Raw genomic sequence first — 20,268 nt, 5'->3', positions numbered from 1 at the left:
TTAAATAAGTAATGTGCGACACAATCATTACTGACATTTAATCCACAATATGTCATTAATGATAGAATGGCACGAGTTTTCAAACATTCCACAATTCTGTGCAACATTATGTCAAGTTTTATTTAATTTTACATATTAACAAATCAGGATGTTTATTTAAATTTGATCTCTTTCGAGGTTGTAATATTTTAACAGCTGTCTTCTATAATCTAATTTCTGTACATGAACTGCATGGAATACTGGACTTAGAAACTGTCACTGGCTATGTGCCACAGCTTGTACATCGCATTTTAAGTATTCTCAGAATTCTAAGATTATACAACAATATAGTTGTTTCATATATTTCATGAGTATCAATTATCATGGTGTTGTATAAACAAAAAGTGAATTTGCCAAAGTTGACAGGTATTTTTCCACTAATTAACCTCTACTAATATAATATTGCAGGGAATACAAAAGATAAGAAAACAAAAAATATGGGCAGACAAGTCATCATGCTACAGTCCCATGCTTGATGCAATTTGTAGGCTGTAGTAATTTCACGTGTACAAGCCATCAATGTGTGAAGCTGCTACAGCTAAACACTAACAATGGAACTGTTCCTTTTATTACGCACAGAACTAATGATATAAAAGAATGAAAAAGTATAGAAATGGGTGCAGATAAACTTATATACGAGTTTGGCTGAGCAGGACTGTTTGAAAATGAAGGCAAGATTTTAGCAAAAAGCATCTTTTTAGAGCTTATCCAAGTTGTAAACCCCACCGATCCCAACCAGTTTTACTGATGAAATTTCAGTCCTTTTACAAACACAAGTTGGGAAAACTTTTAACTAAAATTAGCATTCTCACTCTCTGAAGTGGAACAGAAAGTGCATGTTTCAAACACATGTAGGTCCAAAAAATGTTGCAGCTCATGCAGTTTTCTCTATAGAAGCACTTTCATTAAGGACATGGCTATACGATACATAAAAGTTTCATCACGAGTATTCATAAATTTAGATTTTGAATAAAATGATGTTTACATAGATTTACTGTAGGAGCTGAATAAACATTGAAAGTCATCTAGCCACCATCACCCCCACTGTTGTCTTAGTTAATAACCCTGAATATCATGTTCTTCCATTTAGATTGCCTTTATATGATTTAGTCAAAAAGTATTTTTGAAAGTGTCACATTATTTAACATTTCACAGTTTTCTATGGATCTCACGCATGAAACCAAACAATTGCATTCCTCTTGCAAAAGGTTACTACTCCGGCAAACAAAGTACTAAGTCTGGTAAAAATTGAGGAGATTAAAATTTATGGACAGATAATGGGAACCTCAACATCCCTTTAGTGGTCTCATAAAATCCATAAAAGTTATGGACAGATAATGGGAATCTCAACATCACCTTACTGATCTAATAAAGTATACCTGACCTCAATTCAAGCAAGAAGAAAAATGCTGGTTTAAGCAAGCAGTACTGTATATACTCTCACTTTTGAGTTTAATCTACAAACAACAAAAGATCTGGATCTGGCGTCACATAATGCACCTGCAGTTCAACTTATTTACTATTTTACTGCCAGTTGATCTGTTTGGCCAGATCAACCGGCACATCATACCACAGCAGATCTGGGTCTGAGCAGTTTGCAACTGGTATTGTTTTAGAGTATATATGGTATCTACTTTTTTTTTTCTTTCTAAAGTGAATGCGCCTCACATGGCTGCATTTTTCCATGGATGGATACCATCAAATTAAATCGCTTTTCAATATGATATCATGAATTAAATTAGAAACAGGATATATACTGGGCGTTTCCTATATTCTAGGTAGACTGATTTCTATACAAACTAATTCTATTCAACCATTACACACACTAATAATAAAGTTATTTTCAGTATTTCCAACTTCAATGCCCAACAAAATGTAATCAGAAAGATATTCTTCATTTTTATAACAATTTAACAGCTTTTCTCTTTTAACTCTAGATTTTAATTTACAAAAGAATTCTGTTCACATTACCAGCCTTACCATCACTAAATACTTGTAGATATTCATCACTATATGCAAGGGGCTTAGATCGTTGCTTTAATGTCAAATTTTTATACAATAGAACTGAAATTTGCCTAGTCATAACCTAAACCAAATCAGACTTGCTTTCCAAACTTGAAGGAATGTCAGCCCATTTTCCAATGTTACCATTCTAACACATCCATGGTTATATCCACCTGACATGATGGAGCAAAACACTGAATGGAATACTGTGCTCTCAGGCTTGGTGTAGGCTAATATCTGTTCAAAACAGCTAAATTTATGACAAGCCGTAAAGTGTATCTTGAGACAATGGAACTGATTCTTAAGTAGGTCACATGAGAAATGGGAAGTATCCTCCCTCAACCAACTTTTTGATAATGGTATTGTTCGAAAGTCATCCTCTCCATGGGCATTACCAGTAGTGCTTGTATGGAAGAAAAAAAGCAAAAGCAAACCTGGTGTTAAAATAAACTAAATGCAGCAACAAAACCTGATGCCTTCCCAATACGAAAAGGTGCAAGAATGCCTAGATGCCATTTCTGGTTCAGCTATTTTCAACATTATTTATTTAATATCGGTTTACTGTCAATTACCCATCAATTATTTAAAAATAAAAAATAAAAAAACAGTATCCCCAGACAATGGCAACTCACCCTCCATTCAAATCTAATGGAAGGCCCTGCTGCAGATGGCGGGGGGTGTTTGTGGGGGTAGGGACAATGCCAAATGGGAGCTGATGGGTGATCACTTCGACAACAAATATATAAAGTATCTGCATGTCCAATTGAGTCTGTCAAGCAGATAAATATTTTCCTCTGCTTCTCTCTGAAAATGGGAATGGTCTATATGACCTCCCAAACATATAAGAATGGTTTTATTTAGTTTCTGATATCATGAACATTGTGAATTCTGTTTTGGAACAAAAATCTTCTCTCACAATCTGCTGCTTGTAATGGGAGAATGACTGCAAGTTTGACCAATTTAAACAAATTAGGGAAACGGATTTCATCATATTCACAATATAATTTTCAACAACTTGATCATGTTGTCCCCAGGATATTTATAAGCTGAAGGATCGCATTTTTGAAAGTCTGTATTAAGCCATGGTTGTTGCCTTTGAAGAACAATGTCTTGTGCTACCATTTTTTATTATCAAAGGGATTCTTTCTTACATTCTCGGCACTGAACATATAAAATCCCTCCTTGGGTTCTTTTTTGTAACCTATTATTGCTCGTCACAAACTGTCTCAGAATTTTGTTTCGTTTTCTTCTTTCTTTTTTCAGCCTCCTTTTTCACATATTTCTTTATTTTCACCACACAGATTGCTGGAATTGGCAGTAGAACAAATGAATCTACATGCTGAATATTAATTTTTGGGGGCATGAATATGGAATGAAAGCAACTCTTTTCCCTGGAAACATACAAGTGCTGATACAGAATTCTTGGACAAAGACATTCATTGAAATATATTTGGAATTCAAAATTGGATTAATTTTTCTCTGATTAAACAAGGAATTGTTGACACAACAGCACTCTGAAGGTTGCAACAGACTTCACTGCATTCCATTTTGGATACTGTCGGGGCTTGAACGGGACTTTTTAATAATAGGGCTTTGATTTTTTTATTGTTGGATTAATTTTGGATTTGATCTGTAAAACCTCAAGTTCTTTACCTCACTTCTACCTTGTTTTTCAAGGGAAATAAATTATTTGTTAAATTTTACAAAGCTTCTTGTCTTCACTCTTTTCTGTTACATTTTGTAAGAGCCTAAACACATAACAATTGTAAAGCACTGTAATAAAATGTCAGCATCAACACAGTTCAAATTCTGCTTGGGAAAGGTGTGTTGATAAACACGAAGCTACCTGACTTGGCAGCTCATATCATGGTCCTGTCATTAACAACGAAGTCTGGCAATTGTTCTTAACTAAAATGACCTCTGACCATCTACCCGATCAGCTTCCACTTCTCTCTATTCTATCCAAAATGAGAAGTCACTTCTCCCTAAAATTCAAGTCAAGTTTGACCCTTGACAATCATTATATCATATATAATGTTAAAACAACAAAAAAACTACACACCTGAATCCTTTACCTCAGTGTACTGCTCTGAAGGCAGCTGATATACATGTACCAAAGTCACATAGTGCAGTGCACTATAAACAGAACACCAGTTGCCTAATTGACTAGATACACACAGGGCTTGTCTGTCAACTATCATAAAGTGTAATCATATCAATTTGAACCATTTTACATTTTTGGTACACGGTACAGAAAGATTTAAGAGTAATATATGATCACTATAGCGTATAATTATTTTTCGAAGAATATTTATGTGCTTTAAAATCTTTAGAGAACTTACTAACATCAAGCCAGTGAAGCCATGTGTGACCATAGTCACCATTTGTCATACTTAAAATTTACCATATGTCTACATCACTAAATCATTTGAATTTGATAAATTACAAAAACCAAGTGTTGCCTACATGAACATGAGAGCCTTTACTTAAGTTATTGTAGCTTTCAAAGTCATGATTCTAATTGGCCAAACTCCAGAATGTACTTAATGTAATCTGCAGCTTCCATTTTCGAGAGTGGAGAATATGACCCAGTTACTTTAAATAACTGCTTACAACCTGAGTTTAACCCTTTTCATTATATCCTACAAAAATCCTCCAAGGGATGCAATGGTCCAAGAGACAATTCAAACACTTGAATAGTGATAACCACTGAGTACAGATACATTCTAACATTTTTAGATTTTCTTAGCTGCGAAATTCTTATTATAATTTTAGGAAATCTTGTTAAGTTTGACAGAAGCCTTTTCTGCTACCATGTAAATTAAATGAATGGGCAACTGGAGCATTATAAGTTTGGCTGTTTATGTAAGAAATAACCAAATAGTCAGTTTTTTCAAACCATCACATTAGCATTATCACATCCAAAAGCAACTTCATTATTATATGGAACATTTCATTTCAGAATCAATTAATAAATATATTTTCTCCAGAGGCCTTCTCTTCACAAATAAGAACAGGCAGCATCCTAGAAATAACTTGCCCTTATTCTCAAAGTATCTTACACCTGGACACGGTTCTAAGTTGAAAGTCTCACTACTTCCCACTAAAGCAACAGAAAAGGCTTTGCATTTTATAATGTCAAAAATGTTTTCCTTCTTTACTAAAGAAAGCTGATTTACAAATGCTGAAGTTTTACTCATTGCAGCTGTATCAGACAGCTATTTTAGAGTTGGGCAACATTTTGAAAAACAACTTGCTCGCATGATTGACACTCTTATTTATAGATAATGGCAACATCTAAGTGCAAAAATTCCTTGTGGGCTCAAAGAAGAATGAAATTTTAAAATATATCATAGCAAGACAGCTAAATCTTTGTGTTTCTTTGTGGAAACGTTTTCACAATCATCATTCCATATGTGTGCCATGTTGAAATGCTGACTACATGAATTACAAAAATTAAAATGTTTCACTTTTTACTGATCTCTGGATAATAGGGAAGAATTGCATGCATTCTGGTTTGAACTTCTGTGCCCATTGTTGTAGTGTAATCTATCTTGGTTGCCCATCATTGGAGTCACTAATACTCAGTCGGAGCATCCTTGTTTGTTTCCATCAAGAAACAAATGCATTTATTTTTTAAGTTAAGAATGAAACCCTAGATGTAATTCATTGCCATTGAGTACTATACTCTGAATTACTTCATTCATACCGCAGTATATTATGGCAGCGAAAGACAGGGTCACAATGTAAACAATCATCGTCTTCTTTGTTGTAACATAAGTGGTGCATGCTGCCTAACACAAATCATGTAACACATCAAAACTGATGTGTATTCATACAATATCTTCAATATCTCTACAATACAAACGTTTTCACAATCATCATTCCATATGTGTGCCATGTTGAAATGCTGACTACATGAATTACAAAAATTAAAATGTTTCACTTTTTACTGATCTCTGGATAATAGGGAAGAATTGCATGCATTCTGGTTTGAACTTCTGTGCCCATTGTTGTAGTGTAATCTATCTTGGTTGCCCATCATTGGAGTCACTAATACTCAGTCGGAGCATCCTTGTTTGTTTCCATCAAGAAACAAATGCATTTATTTTTTAAGTTAAGAATGAAACCCTAGATGTAATTCATTGCCATTGAGTACTATACTCTGAATTACTTCATTCATACCGCAGTATATTATGGCAGCGAAAGACAGGGTCACAATGTAAACAATCATCGTCTTCTTTGTTGTAACATAAGTGGTGCATGCTGCCTAACACAAATCATGTAACACATCAAAACTGATGTGTATTCATACAATATCTTCTGAGGTTATTTCATGATGTCACAGACGTGGCGAGTGATGTTTACGGAGTAATACTGGACCTGAACAAACGGAAACTAATTCCCTATCAGGATTTACAAAAAAATTTGCAATCCATAAGGGAAAAACGTAAAACCGTGATGGAATTAATTTATCCCTGAAAACTGAGGCTTACACCATTATCATAAGGGTAGGCAACCCTGACCTGCAGCCATCAATCTCTCAGTATTGAAAATCTGGCAACAGGAAACAGACACAAGTATAGATAATCAGACTGCCTACTTTACCATATGAATTAAATATTATATAAAATGTGTCCGCTTGCAACATCACAGGGGTAGCTGCCCATAAGGGCTACTTTTGTACACAAACTTATCAGTACCAAGAGAACAGGCAGCGGGTATAAGAAAAGGTGGACCAGTGTATGTGGGAAATCAACCGATTTCTAATTAATTAATTTTGCCAAGTACACAGGTCATTCAACCAATCAAATTTCAGTATACAGAGGAAACAATACAGTACAAACGAAAGAAAATTTTATTTTGATGGTGCAAATAAATGATGGAAAACGATGAGAATCAGCCATCGGGACCAGAAATTTACCTGATGGACACTTTGAAGTTCATCAGCTAAGACTGACACTGACATCAACTCCCAAAAATATCAATTTAATTGTACACAATACTGAGTTTTTGTTTTGCCAGTTTCTGCATTAATTGTTAAAACTTGCTTACCTTATCTTCTTTTTCCCCCTTGTCTTTCAATCCTGCAATAAAAAGAATGATAAAACGGTCAATTTCTACATATTAAAAAACACAAGATCTTTTAAAACTTTGAAGATTTATTTTCGCTGCTAAAGGGCTACCGTTTTACAAAGAAACTTGAACTTGCCATTGAAAGGTTTGAGATTGTCCCAAAATATATAGAGCTGAAACAAATAACCAAACATTTTAATAAAACTGGGGGGGGGGAAGCAAATATCTTTTCTAAAACTAGATATTCAGATATTTCTGTTCACCAGGAGTCTGATAATATTTTGTGAAAGTAAAATTGGCAAGAGTAAACTATGCACCAATACATTCATTTTTTTTTCTACATCTGCCCATTCTATTAAACTCCACAGAATATTACCTGTACAAGACTACTTAAACAAGACAGAAAGATAGGTGTACATGAAACAAAAATCTATGTAGTTTCTGTAAAGAAGGAAGTAGTTGGCATTTGTTTTAGGAAGGTAATCATACCAATGAGTTCTGGACAACTCTTACGATGTAATGCAAAAAAAAAAAAAATAATTACAAATTTCATTGGTCAACAGGTTATTCTTAGCAACAAACTACACCTCTCCCTTGGTAACTCGTGCACATCGGTGCCCAAAAACAGAGACCACATTAAAAGCGAGGGTACGAGTTATTGAGGAATCTCCTAAAAATCCGCTCTAAGACGTCCTATGAACGGCAAAGGGGGGGGGGGGGAACTGGGTTGTTTAACTCATTACCTCATAGATTAAAGTTACCCAGTGCAGCACGCTACAAATAGAACACCTGTTACCTATTCAACTACATACGCATAAGCCTGCCTGTTAACTGTTAAGCAATGTGGTGTATGTCATGTTTAACAGCAATTTTAACCATTTTACATTTTTGGTACACATCTATTATGTGAGGAAATATTTAAGAGTAAAGTCCGATTGTTATAGCTGTGTAATTATTTTTCATGGAAGAATTTTTTATGTGCTTTAAAATCTTGAGAGAGCTTGTTTATCGCCAAGTCAATGAAACCGCGTGACCAACTGTAGCTGCCATTTCTCATACTTGAAATTTACAAGTTATCTGTCTGCATCTACATCACTAAGTCATCTGAATTTGATAATTTATAAAAACTAATTGCTGCCTACATCAACATCAGAGCCTTTATCAAAGTTATTGAAGCTTTCGTAGTTGTGATTCTAATCATGAAAAGTACTGAACGAAATCCGCGATCTCATTTTTGGAGATTGGAGAATACGACCCAGTTACTTTAAATAGCAGATTTCGACCAGATCATAAACAGCGACCACGTGATTTGACATAATGGCCATTCACGGGAATCAATGAGGTATCTAATAGATGGTTTTCCCAGAAGGTGGCACTATGAAAAACACACTAAAAATGGCTGATGTTTACAGCAGGCGTCCAAAGGCACTTTCACGCGAATGGAGTAGAAGTGCCCAAAGGCACTTGCACGTGTGTGTGTGATTTAGATTTTTAACTTAGCTTTAACAATGTTTCAGTCATATCGCTACAATGCCTGCAGTGTGGCCGTTTTAAGTTATGTCTAGCACCGGGGCATCATGCCGCAGACATGTGGCACAATGTCCCACTCAGTCACATTATCCTAACACTAACCTCTTAATGCTGAGTGCCGAGCGAGGCAACTGTTAGTACCATTTTTTCTAAGTCTTTGGTATGACTCAGCCAGGGATCAAACCCACAACCTCCCGCATCCGAGGCTGATGCTCTAATCACCAGGCCACCGGAGCAGTTGCACTTGCATGAGGTAAAGGGTTAAAATGAATGTCAGTCTGTTTTTCTAATTCAGGTTTACTCCAAATATTCCCACCACATTTTTCACATTTGGACATCTAGGTTGGAATGTGAGGTCAGATAAATTGCCTTTACTATATATATATATATAACAATTGGAATTTGCCACCACGCTGCAATATCAGCATATGGTAGTAACCTACCAGCAGACCTAGCAAACTTAAATTATATCAAGTCATACCTGCATGAAATCAATAGGAAAAATGATTTATTCCTCAGAAATGGCAAGCATGACTACGACATCAGAGATCCAATATTCATGTGATATTAGCGCAAACACCTAATGTTGATGTAAAAAAAATTGATATATTAAATGAAAGTTGGATATCTTTTGTAAAAACCAGAAAGAACACATAGTTCTCAAAATATTTATTTTGAGAACGACCACAAACTTGTCACTGTAGTTGCAATGTGGACAGTCATATTCATCAAGCATATAGGCCATGTCAAAGCTGTTAGTTATGTCATACAACAAACCCAATGTAGTTTTTGTCGGAATAAATATTTAAAGAATTTTTTTTCTTTTTCGTTTTGTGTATTTTATTAGTATAAACAGTATATGACTTTCATTAAATTCTTTTGCTACAACATTTGAAATGGGTCATTATTGATATCACATGACTACTGTAACTATGATGTCATGAACATGTGGGTTGCAAATTTGTGTACTCGTGCAATTAGGCCTAGCAGTGCAAATCATGATTACCAGGTCAAATTTTCATCAATGCCATAGTTTCATCTCGTCTTTCAGAAGATTAAAGACATAACGATGCAAACATTTCTCAGAAAATATATAATTTTCATATTGATTTCAAGCAGATATATCACGATGTAACAGCATTCATGTTTTCTAAGGCATGTGTTAAGCGACACTGCTTTGCCAACACCATGATGGCTTCTAGTGATGATAGACTGGCTTTCAACTTTTCAGTTAAGAAAGGATGCCGATATCGAGCTGTCTGTGCAACATCAAGTATTTTAGCCTAATCTAATACACTGAAATGTTTGGACTGGCTCGACAAATATAGCTGCCAACCTTCCAGGCTCACAATTAGTGAAAATAGGGATAAAAAGTCGTGAAGTGGACACGAATTAGTGAAAAATACCATGAAAATAACTCCATACACTCAATATAAAACTAAAACACTACATATATGCAGAACTATTTATTTATCAAGACATGATACTGTGGCAGACTTAACTTCCTCAACTGCTTGATCGTAAATTTCTTTTCAAAACAGTTCAGACTTCTTGCCTGCTGGTTGATCTTGGTGACTAAAGTTGCTGACAAATTTTCTACAGATAATGAGGCTCTAAAGTCTGTCTTATTTTTCCTCACTAGAGAAAATACTCTTTCGCTGTCACTGTTGCTGTGAGGAATGCACAAGAGCTGCAGCACTTTTGGTTCTTCCACAGGAAAATTTGGAAGCGATTTTCGAGTCGGGGAACATTTGGCGGAACAAATGTTTAGCAGTCTCCAGCTGATAAAGGTAGACTGTGTTCGACAAGAAAACTCAACAAGCTTCAATGTTGGTAGCTTGCAGGTCTTCCGCCGATGGCTTAAAATATTCCATAGCTGAAATTTGCAAATTCTTAATTTTCCCAACTGATACGTGTTTTTGCAACAGATGTACTTCCTCACATCGTCTCTGCGATGGCACACTGAGTGCAAAAAGCATGATGAATATCAATGTTTAATGGCATAATGCATGGCCAATTTTTGATATATTCCAAATTAAACTTCACTTTTTGAGCAATACATTTCTTTTTCCTTGGTGGTGAAGACATTTTCAAGATCTTAATGCGATGCGGAACAGTAACTCAAATCAGTGTTGGTGGCACATGCGCGGAGAAAAATTCCGGTTAGGCCCCGTTTCTCTCAAAAGCATTTGTAAAACTACTCTTATACATGTAGACTAAATTAGGCTAAAGTGCTTGCTACCGGGCCAACTGTACTAATCGGCTGTAGATCTACTAATATCGCGACCAGCATTACCGGACAGTTTCACCAACTGCGAATATCACATCTTGCGCTTAACGGAAAATCAGTTATTTTATTAAAGATTTAAAATAATTGAGAAATGGAGAATTAGTGAATTTTTGGCTTGTGGCATGAATCCGTTAATCGCTGAAAAAGTCGTGAAATTCACACCAAATTTGTGAGGGTTGGCAGCTATGAAATATGTTTATGGCAAACACCTAAATGATCCATTCTGCAATCTCCAAATATTCTGGTCAGAACTTGATAAATTTAACTCATAACAGTTGTTCTGGTTAGAACTCGATAAATTTAACTCATGAACAGTTCAGTTATAACTCAATTACATAACTGTTTCTGGGAAAACTTTATCACTTCTCACGATTTTTCCCTTATTTCCCGGTAGCATGGGAACTCTGAATGTACTGTTAGGGTTGTTTGTCAATATGAACAAAAGATTATATATCCCAAGTTCTCGGCTTCCTGACATGATGCCTTTGAATTTCTCCAATCCCAACGCAAGACTGTCTATACAATTTTTAACAGCCAAAAATATCGCCAATAAAAAGAAAAAAATATCACAATTTGCAAACCTCAATATGATCCCTGCAACAGCTGACAGAACACAAGACTGGTTCTATTAATTCATCCAATTTTACATTTTTCATTCAATTTCAGTTGTTCACTGCAAAAGGTAGCCTTCTTTCATGTTTTGAACTTTAATATTGTATACTTCAATTTTATGCTAGTCAATATATTGTCAGCTTTCATCAGAACTTGTTCACACTTGAACCATGCCAAGCAATAGGTGTCAATGGGTACATGGGTACCCACCTATCCTCAATTACCAGGGTAATAAAATTAGTTATAAATAGTTATAAAAGTAAGATGAGTCCAAACATTTACAATATTGGTTTTAAATGAAAACCCAACATTTACCTTTTAAAATGGATTACTTTTGCCAACACTAAAATTAAGGAGTAGTTTGTGGTCAACTTACTTGGTGATTTCTTGGCACTACCTGGTGCAGCTGCTGTTGAACTGCGTTTTGGGGTGCCAGAATCTCCCATTTCAAACAAGCATTCATTTGGATCCTTCCCTTCATCCTCCAAGGCCTATGGTATGGAAGAAAAAAAAAAAACATTTAAAATTTGTACCCACCTAAGTTATCTGCATTAGCTATATAATTCATAAATACGAAATATATATGGTGTTGAAAATATTTTAAATAATGACTGGTAAAGCCTTAAAATTAGGTGTATAAGACGCTTTTTTAAAATGATGCAACAATAAACCCTACCATTTCCAGTGCTCAAAAAACCCAACAGCATGATGTTCACAGCCACTCTAATTTCAGATTATTCTAAATAAGGAGCTCATCAGGCTTGTCTAAAATAATCTAATTTGCCTGGGAAAACTTCAATCGCACTGATTAAATGCAGAAAATTGTTTTCAAGATTTTGGCTTGCCATAACACACAGTGTTAAGCTTAAACAATATATATTTACTTATAAAACCAGACATAATGTTTTGAAAAACAATTTTCTATAATTTTTGAAATATTACCCAAAAATAACACTCCAGTATATGCCCGTTACATATGGCATGTATAAAAGGTCAGGTGTAAACCACCACATTGTTATATTAATTGGCTGACAAAAGCTAGTGCATGTGTCTGTGTGTGATTTAGATTTATAATGTAGCTTTAGCAATTTTTCAGTCATATCACAACAATGTCTGCAGTGTGGCAGTTTAAAGTGGTGTCTAGCACTGGGGCATCATGCCGCACAATGTCCCACCCAGTCACATTATCCTGACACCAGGCTGACCAGTCCTAACACTAATCTCTTAATGATGAGCACCTAGCGAGGCAGCTGTCAGTATCATGTTTAGAAGTCTTTGGTATGACTGCCAGGGTTCAAACCCACGACCTCTGGGGCGAACGTTCTAACCACTAGACCACTGGAGCAGTCTTGACAAAAGCTAGTTTGATATGTTTGAAGACTGCAGTGGGCAAGCCATTGTACTAATTTGCATGCCCGTTACACATAGCATGTATGAAAAATAAACAGTCATGGTTGGAGCTGATGTCTTTTGGGCAGTCTAAATAGAGGCTAAAAGGTCAGGTATAAACCACCATTTCATGTATTACTTAAATCATGTAAGAGTGAAGATCTTATTAAAGCCGATTGGCAGTGGGTGAACGCATTTTGCTAATTTATATAGGTAATCATTACAAAGTGGAACAGGGCCCCGAGTGGTCGAGTGGTCTAAAGTGCTCTCCGTTACGGATCACTTCCATCTCACTTCTGTCTGTGTGGGTTCGAGTCTCGGATTTGGCCAATGTGGGTATGTGAGAAAGCTTGCCAGTAGCTTCTCGTGGGTCGGTGGTTCTTTCTGTTTTCCCGGATTCTTCCTCCATAATTAATACTGGCTGCCATGTAATGGCCTATTTGTGTGCTGAAAAATGGCGTTAAACCCAACAACTACAAAGTGGAACAAGTCAAATTCCAAAGGTAAAACAAAGATGCAAGATGTGTATAGAACAAAAGTTATTACAAATCACTGCCATGAATGAGGATGTTTATACCATTTGCATAAAGACACTAACAAATTTTTATCAGCAGCAAAGTTTCTAAAGTCAGATTTTACTTCAGATATAAAACAAAATGAAATGTTTCAGCTGTTGAACATGTTCAAGTGTGATTTTTAAGGCGATTTAGGAAGCAAGGCAAAGCAAAAATAAAATGTCAAAACTCTTGGTCGAACGACTTTTACTCTGTGAAGCACATCAGAAAAAGATAAGGGTCGATGCATTTCATTCTTTGCACACACGGCAAACATACTGACATGTCATTCCTGTGTCTGATGTCTGTCAAAATAAGGGCAAACCCACTATATAACATATCCAGACACGACTTTTGTCTTCCATAAAAAAAGGCTGAAACATTTTTATAGGGTTTTGGGAATTCTCCCCAAATGGGGATCTCGAGGGGCAGCACCCCAATCTAAGGATCCAGGGGGCCAAAAGCCCCCAACCAAAAACTCATTTTTAATAAACCATAAATGCATTCATAAAAAACTGCTTTTGGTGCAACTTATGATCATAAAATAAACTTGAAAAAGTAATAAACTTGTCAATAATTTCATATTATTTATAGTCACACGAATCCGTTTTTCAATACTTTTAATGCTGGAGTTATTTCATGTGCATGTCAGTATTCACAGTGTAGTTTAGTCACAATAAATTGTGAATTTTTGCAGCAAATATATTATACTTATCTCTTTTCATAACAAATCTGTAAAACAAACACCAAAGAATATCAACTATATACAAATGATCCCATACATTCACTTGTCTTTTTCTCCAATGGACACAAGCTGTTGATATGACAGTCAAGCTCATTTTGTGGCTTTGGCAAAGATTTCTTTAGCCTTCGTTTCTGTCACCACTGACTTTTTTCGCACAATGTGCAATGGTTCCTTTTCCTTTTCAATGAGAGCCTTTTTCCTTTCAAGCTGGTGCTTGTATTGGTGACATGCAGTGCACATATTCTGACAGAGCTACAGCTGTTCTCTCATGCAAGAGAGCTTTCTTTTTAGAGTAATTAATTGCAGTTTTTCCAGATGCCTTCTGAGCTTTGATTTTTCTGTGTGCAGCTTCTTTTGTAGGTGCTGTTCCAAATTCTTCCAACCGTGATTATTGTACTTCACATCTTTCTTGCAGAGGTCACAAAATGCCAGTCCTCCAGCGTTCAGTTTTCTTATAAAGTGACCAACTAAATTTCAGTCAACTTTTCGATCCAACCATTCCAATTTCTATACATTTTTTAAAAACCTTTATGTAAACCTCTGGTGTCATGCTCTCTCTCTCAACTCGGCAGACCTGCCAATCCTGACGAGTCTATGTAAGGCAGTTGATTCTTCCCCACAATATTGACCAGTTTTCAGTAACGTGCAACAAAATATTAATAACTGCTATTGTAAAGCTGGAAAATGCAATTAAAAGTTCGACACAGCGACAATAAACATTATGTTCAACTGAAAAGTTTGTAAAGTATGCAATGACTTTACTTAACAGCTGCACAAACTTTAATTCTAAACCCTATGCAACTCAATGGCTTGTTGCTATCTCTCAACTTGACATAATTCTTGGAAATTCTTTTTCATATCACATGATGATGGCAATCATATATCCCGCCATGAGACATACTCAAAATTGGCATGTGATGTCCAATAAATGTAATTGTGTCCTTTCCAGCTTTTATTCACAATAATCTCAATACTCCTTTTTATTCTTCTGTGTTGATTAATATTTTTTTAGAAACCTATTTTCCCTTTTGTCTAAACATGCATCGCTTTCTGGACGTCATAAAAAAAATTCTATAATCAACAGTTTCATCATTTAGGCGCTTTGCATGAACAGATAGGTGCAGTTTAAAGCACCTGGAGTGCTGCTGTAAAATTAGTCTGGTTCCCTGACTTATTTCATTAATCTTAATATGAAACCCGGATCCATCTCAAACACGGATGAACCGATTATCCAGAATTTTTGGCAACCATCATTTTTCCATAGTTTTTGCTTGCATGATGTAAGTTCGTATTTTAAGGGTAATTTTCGTAAGACTTATGGCAAGTCTGACTTGCCATAAGTCTTCGTAAGACGTATGGCAAGTCTGACTCGGGATGACATGTTTTGCAAGTATGCTTCTTTCCATTGCCATCAGTTTCCATTACATGAAAATTCATTGGATGAATTTAAACCTTTGACCAATCAGAATACACTTTATGAGAGTCGTGTCCTAATATATGGAATGAATAAATTACAAGGGTTGTTAAAGAATGGGACCGGAAAGACAGTTATTAAAAAAACGGATTGGAGATGATATAAACAATGGACTATACCATGAAAAACAAATTCAAACCAGGAGAGAGAATTCCGCTGTAAAAGAGAAAAATCATGTCTGCATATCTAACAAGCCGAACTGAACATTCAGATTAGTTCTCAATGTATCTTAATCTTATTAAAATACTAACTTGTCTATGTTTGTCAGGCTGATTTTAGCCTTAATACTGATCGAAAGGCATAATAAGCAAATGATTGTTTGTACAGCTGATTTGTGTTGATCAAGTATTTGCACCCATACTGGACAGAGGCATTTATTACTGCTGTATTACTGTAAAGTCCCTGTTCAAGAACATATGCCACCACCTCCAACAATGAAATGGTCAGTCATAAAAGTTATGTACATCACAAGCACATCTTGTGATCAGCCTGCATGATAGTTTTAACAATGCAAACATCATACTAGTCCAGAACAACTGGGTTTTGAAAAGGATTAACTCAATATCCAGTAGAAGTCTGAACTTCAGTCTCTAATGAATGAAGTGATGAACACTGACAACATTTGCATCAGCTTCAAACTACTCACTGAACCCTACTGAATTCATATTTGAGGTGTTTCAGTCCAATTTTCTGTGACAAATAATATTAAAAAAGGAGACATCTTGGGCATGTAGAAATTGTAGTCTGAGCTTGTGGAATTTAATTCTGGGCTTGTGATTTTTTAAAAGTTGCCAACCCTGAGACTGTCTACAATTTTTGTTCTTTAAGTAATGCATTTCATAATGGATGTTCAAGAGATTTACAACTCTGGTAGTTTTGCAGAGTGAAAAACATTCATGTTCTTGCTTGAAAGTATAAAAAAAAGTTTAAATGTGGAAACATTCGAGAACCTTTTCGAGCAGCAGTTTTTCAATGGAAGCAATTTTATTTATTTTCATTGAATTTCCATAACAACTCAATGTTGTTACTGTCACACCAATTTCTTTTAAGCATTAACATTTTTTGTAACAATCATGGTATGTATTGCAATTTTTTAAGGTATAACAGTCGCTGTAAATACTACTTTATGTGCAATTCAAAAAGCAACACTGATACTTGTTTAAAATGTGTACAATTTTTCTATAAATAATACAAGCACCATATACAAGGCATTTTATATATGGGAGAAGTCTTATAATGTATGACTATAATACCGCAAGTTTAGCAATTTTTTTAAATATTCAGAGTACCATCCCCCACCCACCTGTACTGACCTGTGCTTTACCAACTGCCCTTAAAAAAGTTAACAAGATCTACCACAGTAGTCCGGAAGCACTACATTTTTCTGATGGGACGTTGATAGTCATGACCCTTTACGCGTTTTTTTTAAATAAATAAATAACTATAGCGCATCAGTTTTTAATTAAATATAAAATAGCGGTGGTGAAAATCGCTCGAATTGAAGTCTGTTTTCGATACGACCGCGTGGTTACGCTAGAAGCTAACAAGGCGGGCAACCATGTTTAGCAATTATGGGAAGTATGAATTGAACAACCCAATATTTAAACAAATACATACCTTCTGTAATCTTTCAAGCAATTTGGCCTTTACTCCAGTTTTATCTAAACCCCGTTCCTCCAATTCTGCCCTCAAATCGACAACTCTTAAATCGACTAATTTCTTCTTTTCTGTCGCCATTTTTCATCTGCCCAGAGTGAAGTTCCCGGATGTTAAGTCGACGTACGACTGATCTCCGCACAAAATAAACATGCTAAAAATAGCTATGGCTGCGTTCTATTTCATATAGAGTCTCAAGCTAATAAAACGTATAGAAAAGAACTCTCAGTAACCCGCATACGTTCAAGTCCTCAACCTGAGTGTGCTCTCAAACTCCAGTTCTTATTCCTTATATATATATATATATATATATATATATATATATATATATATATATATATATATATATATATATATATATATATATATATATATATATATATATATATATGAATGAATGTATGCAATAAACTAACAACGAACAGTGCAAAACTAGTATCTAACTAGCCCGGGCGCTTTCGACAATTAAAACAGAAAAACGGTTATGTTTGGAAAACTTTACATCGCTGTTTTTACAGGAATTAAAACTTTAAATGTATTATGTTTCCACTAGTTTATTTCAACTTGTTGCGGATCCTGGAAAATATTCAAGTCAAAGTTTGAGTTTAAATATTCCCTCAGTTTTAGGAGTTTAATGATTAAGCAGACAAGATGCATATCTAAGTGAAGAACGCGATCCCTTTCTTTCAGAACATGTAGTTAAAGTAACGTAAATATACAGAACGATGTATAAGTTACAACTAATCATATCTGATCCTCGTTCTAATTTCTTGGAGTCTATTTTGCCGAATTCGATCTATGCGATCCTTCCTAAGGTACAAAGTACCAGTTCAGTTGTTAACATAAACATATAGAAACAACAAAATATGAAAATACCGATAAGTCAAACTAGACGCGAGACCACATTTATGTATGCTTGTTCTGACTAATGTCACATGTCATCGTGAAGATGCGATGTTTATTATGGACATGTTTGTTTGGAGATTAGCACCATTAAAAGACAGATAAAGAGTGCATTTTGCACACTGTGTTATGACAGATGTGGAGGCATATCTGCACCTATATATGCATCATATCTGGGGGGGGGGGAGGGATTAGCGCAACCGATACAACCTCAATCGAATAATGGAATATTGCCATGTCTATATAAGTAGGATCCATCGTCGGAACAAGTTAAACAGTTTATCTTAAATTGGGCACCAACCAATTGAGCTTGCCATGTGTGACATGCTTTATTATTTTTGGGGGCGCTTATGAACTTTCGATACAGTGACAGGTGTAGAATGAAGTTCTTTACATCTGCAACATGCATATTAGAGAGAATGTTGGTAGACTCGATTTTATTTTCATGTACTGTGGCTGAAATTTCTTCGAATATTGTACTTGTGGACACCGTACGTGATCTAGGGACATTTCAAACTAAAATTACTGCTCCCTTTTGCTAAAAAAAACAAACAAACCTGAATTGGTCTGAAATACAGTCTCGTTAGCAGTTATTAAAATAGGGAAATGAGTTTTGCCAGACTAGTAAACACCAGCTTCTAAAAGTGCAATGAATGAATCGCTAAATATATAAAGTGTAAACAAAAAAGTTATCGAGATTTTTTACCATTTACTTCTGACGTCCTGGAGGTGAAAAAGCTAAGCGGAGCTAGCAGTTTTTTTAAAGATGCATATCTGAAGTAAGGCCAAGCTGTCTGCTCTATGTACCCATATTACACACAGCATTCATACACCAAAATAATTAAAGTTCTTTGAACAATACCCGAGATATAGAAGTCATTTATTAAATACCCAGTAGTGAGAACATCCTGGGAAATTACAAATCTGAAGAGCGCCACCTTAAGCCCTTCTCAAACTCAGACTGGTTTAATGTCACATTGTCCTAAGTATCCGCCAGGCCGCCCTTGGTGGTTTATCGGTACCAATTGTACGAACCCGAGGTGGGCGGAGCTTAAGGTCTAGGAACATTGCATTCAGAATAAACAACAACACTAGCTGTGATTGGTGCATTATGTAAGAGTTGTACTTTCTGTTAGGCTTAAAAAGACGTTAAGCCTCTTGGCAACATGTGAGATTATGTTAATTCATATATATATATATAGATCGTATTTAGTATTTTTTATTCTTTTTCTTTTTAATGTGGTACACATGTCTGAAAATGCATGTAGTGACTAGATAACTCTTACCCCGTCTGGTTCCAGCAGAGTTATCTCTCTTAAATGTAACGGAGTACCTGGTTTGTCCTTGTCAAATTGACAATCTAACATTGTTCACTATGACAGTGTGTGACATGCATGCTGAGGTAGGATAGAAAGTATATTTATTTCACAAAACATTAGCATTGAGGTCTATGGAAAAACAATTGGTACCGTGATACCAGGTGAGCTCCAGGCCTCGGTAAAACATGTTCTCTCCCAGAACCACTTTGAATACGTAGAAAGCTACGACGTGTTTCCGATTAGCAGAACTATATGACTATGCTGTTTTCATGTACTGTGACTGAAATTTCTTTTTATGTGGTATTAGCGAAACAAAACGTTGTCTATAGCCGAAAACTGATAGAAATTTCTGTTCTCTTTTGCTCTATAGAAAAAATTAAACTAGTCCAAAGAGCGCTAACTTTAGCTGTTATTACAACGGGGAAAATAAATTTTGACAGTTGACAGTACTAACTTCTGAAAATGAATTTGAGTGTTGAAAATACTAACTTCTTAAGGCGCAATAAATTAAATATAGATATTAAAAGACTGAAATCAGCTATTGCCTGGTTCCCCCGCTCCCCATTTACCTTATGAACTTGATTTTATAAATAGAAAGAAGGAAACTAATAATAGTACCCTCATCTGCTCCAAACAAAAAACACAAGCTGATTAACTGTCGCAGTTCACAATCTGTT

General features: G+C 35.5%; 1 protein-coding gene across 3 annotated transcripts in view; it reads right to left on the bottom strand.

Moving 5' to 3' along the window:
• LOC149805849 (uncharacterized) overlaps positions 1–17,487 on the bottom strand; it is a 77,544-nt gene extending 60,057 nt beyond the window's left edge. For all 3 annotated transcript variants that reach the window (XM_089950573.1, XM_089950574.1, XM_089950575.1), the window contains exons 1-3: positions 17,331–17,487; positions 11,928–12,042; positions 7,099–7,130 (exon numbers count right to left, since the gene is read on the bottom strand). In XM_089950573.1, coding sequence (XP_089806699.1) covers positions 7,099–7,130; positions 11,928–12,042; positions 17,331–17,450 — 267 coding nt within the window. In that variant the 5' untranslated portion in view covers positions 17,451–17,487. The remainder of the gene's footprint in view (positions 1–7,098; positions 7,131–11,927; positions 12,043–17,330) is intronic.
• Positions 17,488–20,268: the final 2,781 nt, after the last annotated feature.

Source organism: Sinohyriopsis cumingii, chromosome 2, assembly GCF_028554795.1.
Source record: "Sinohyriopsis cumingii isolate HCF-2022 chromosome 2, ASM2855479v2, whole genome shotgun sequence".
Classification (NCBI taxonomy): domain Eukaryota; kingdom Metazoa; phylum Mollusca; class Bivalvia; order Unionida; family Unionidae; genus Sinohyriopsis; species Sinohyriopsis cumingii.
This window is presented reverse-complemented; position numbering and strand designations above follow the sequence as displayed.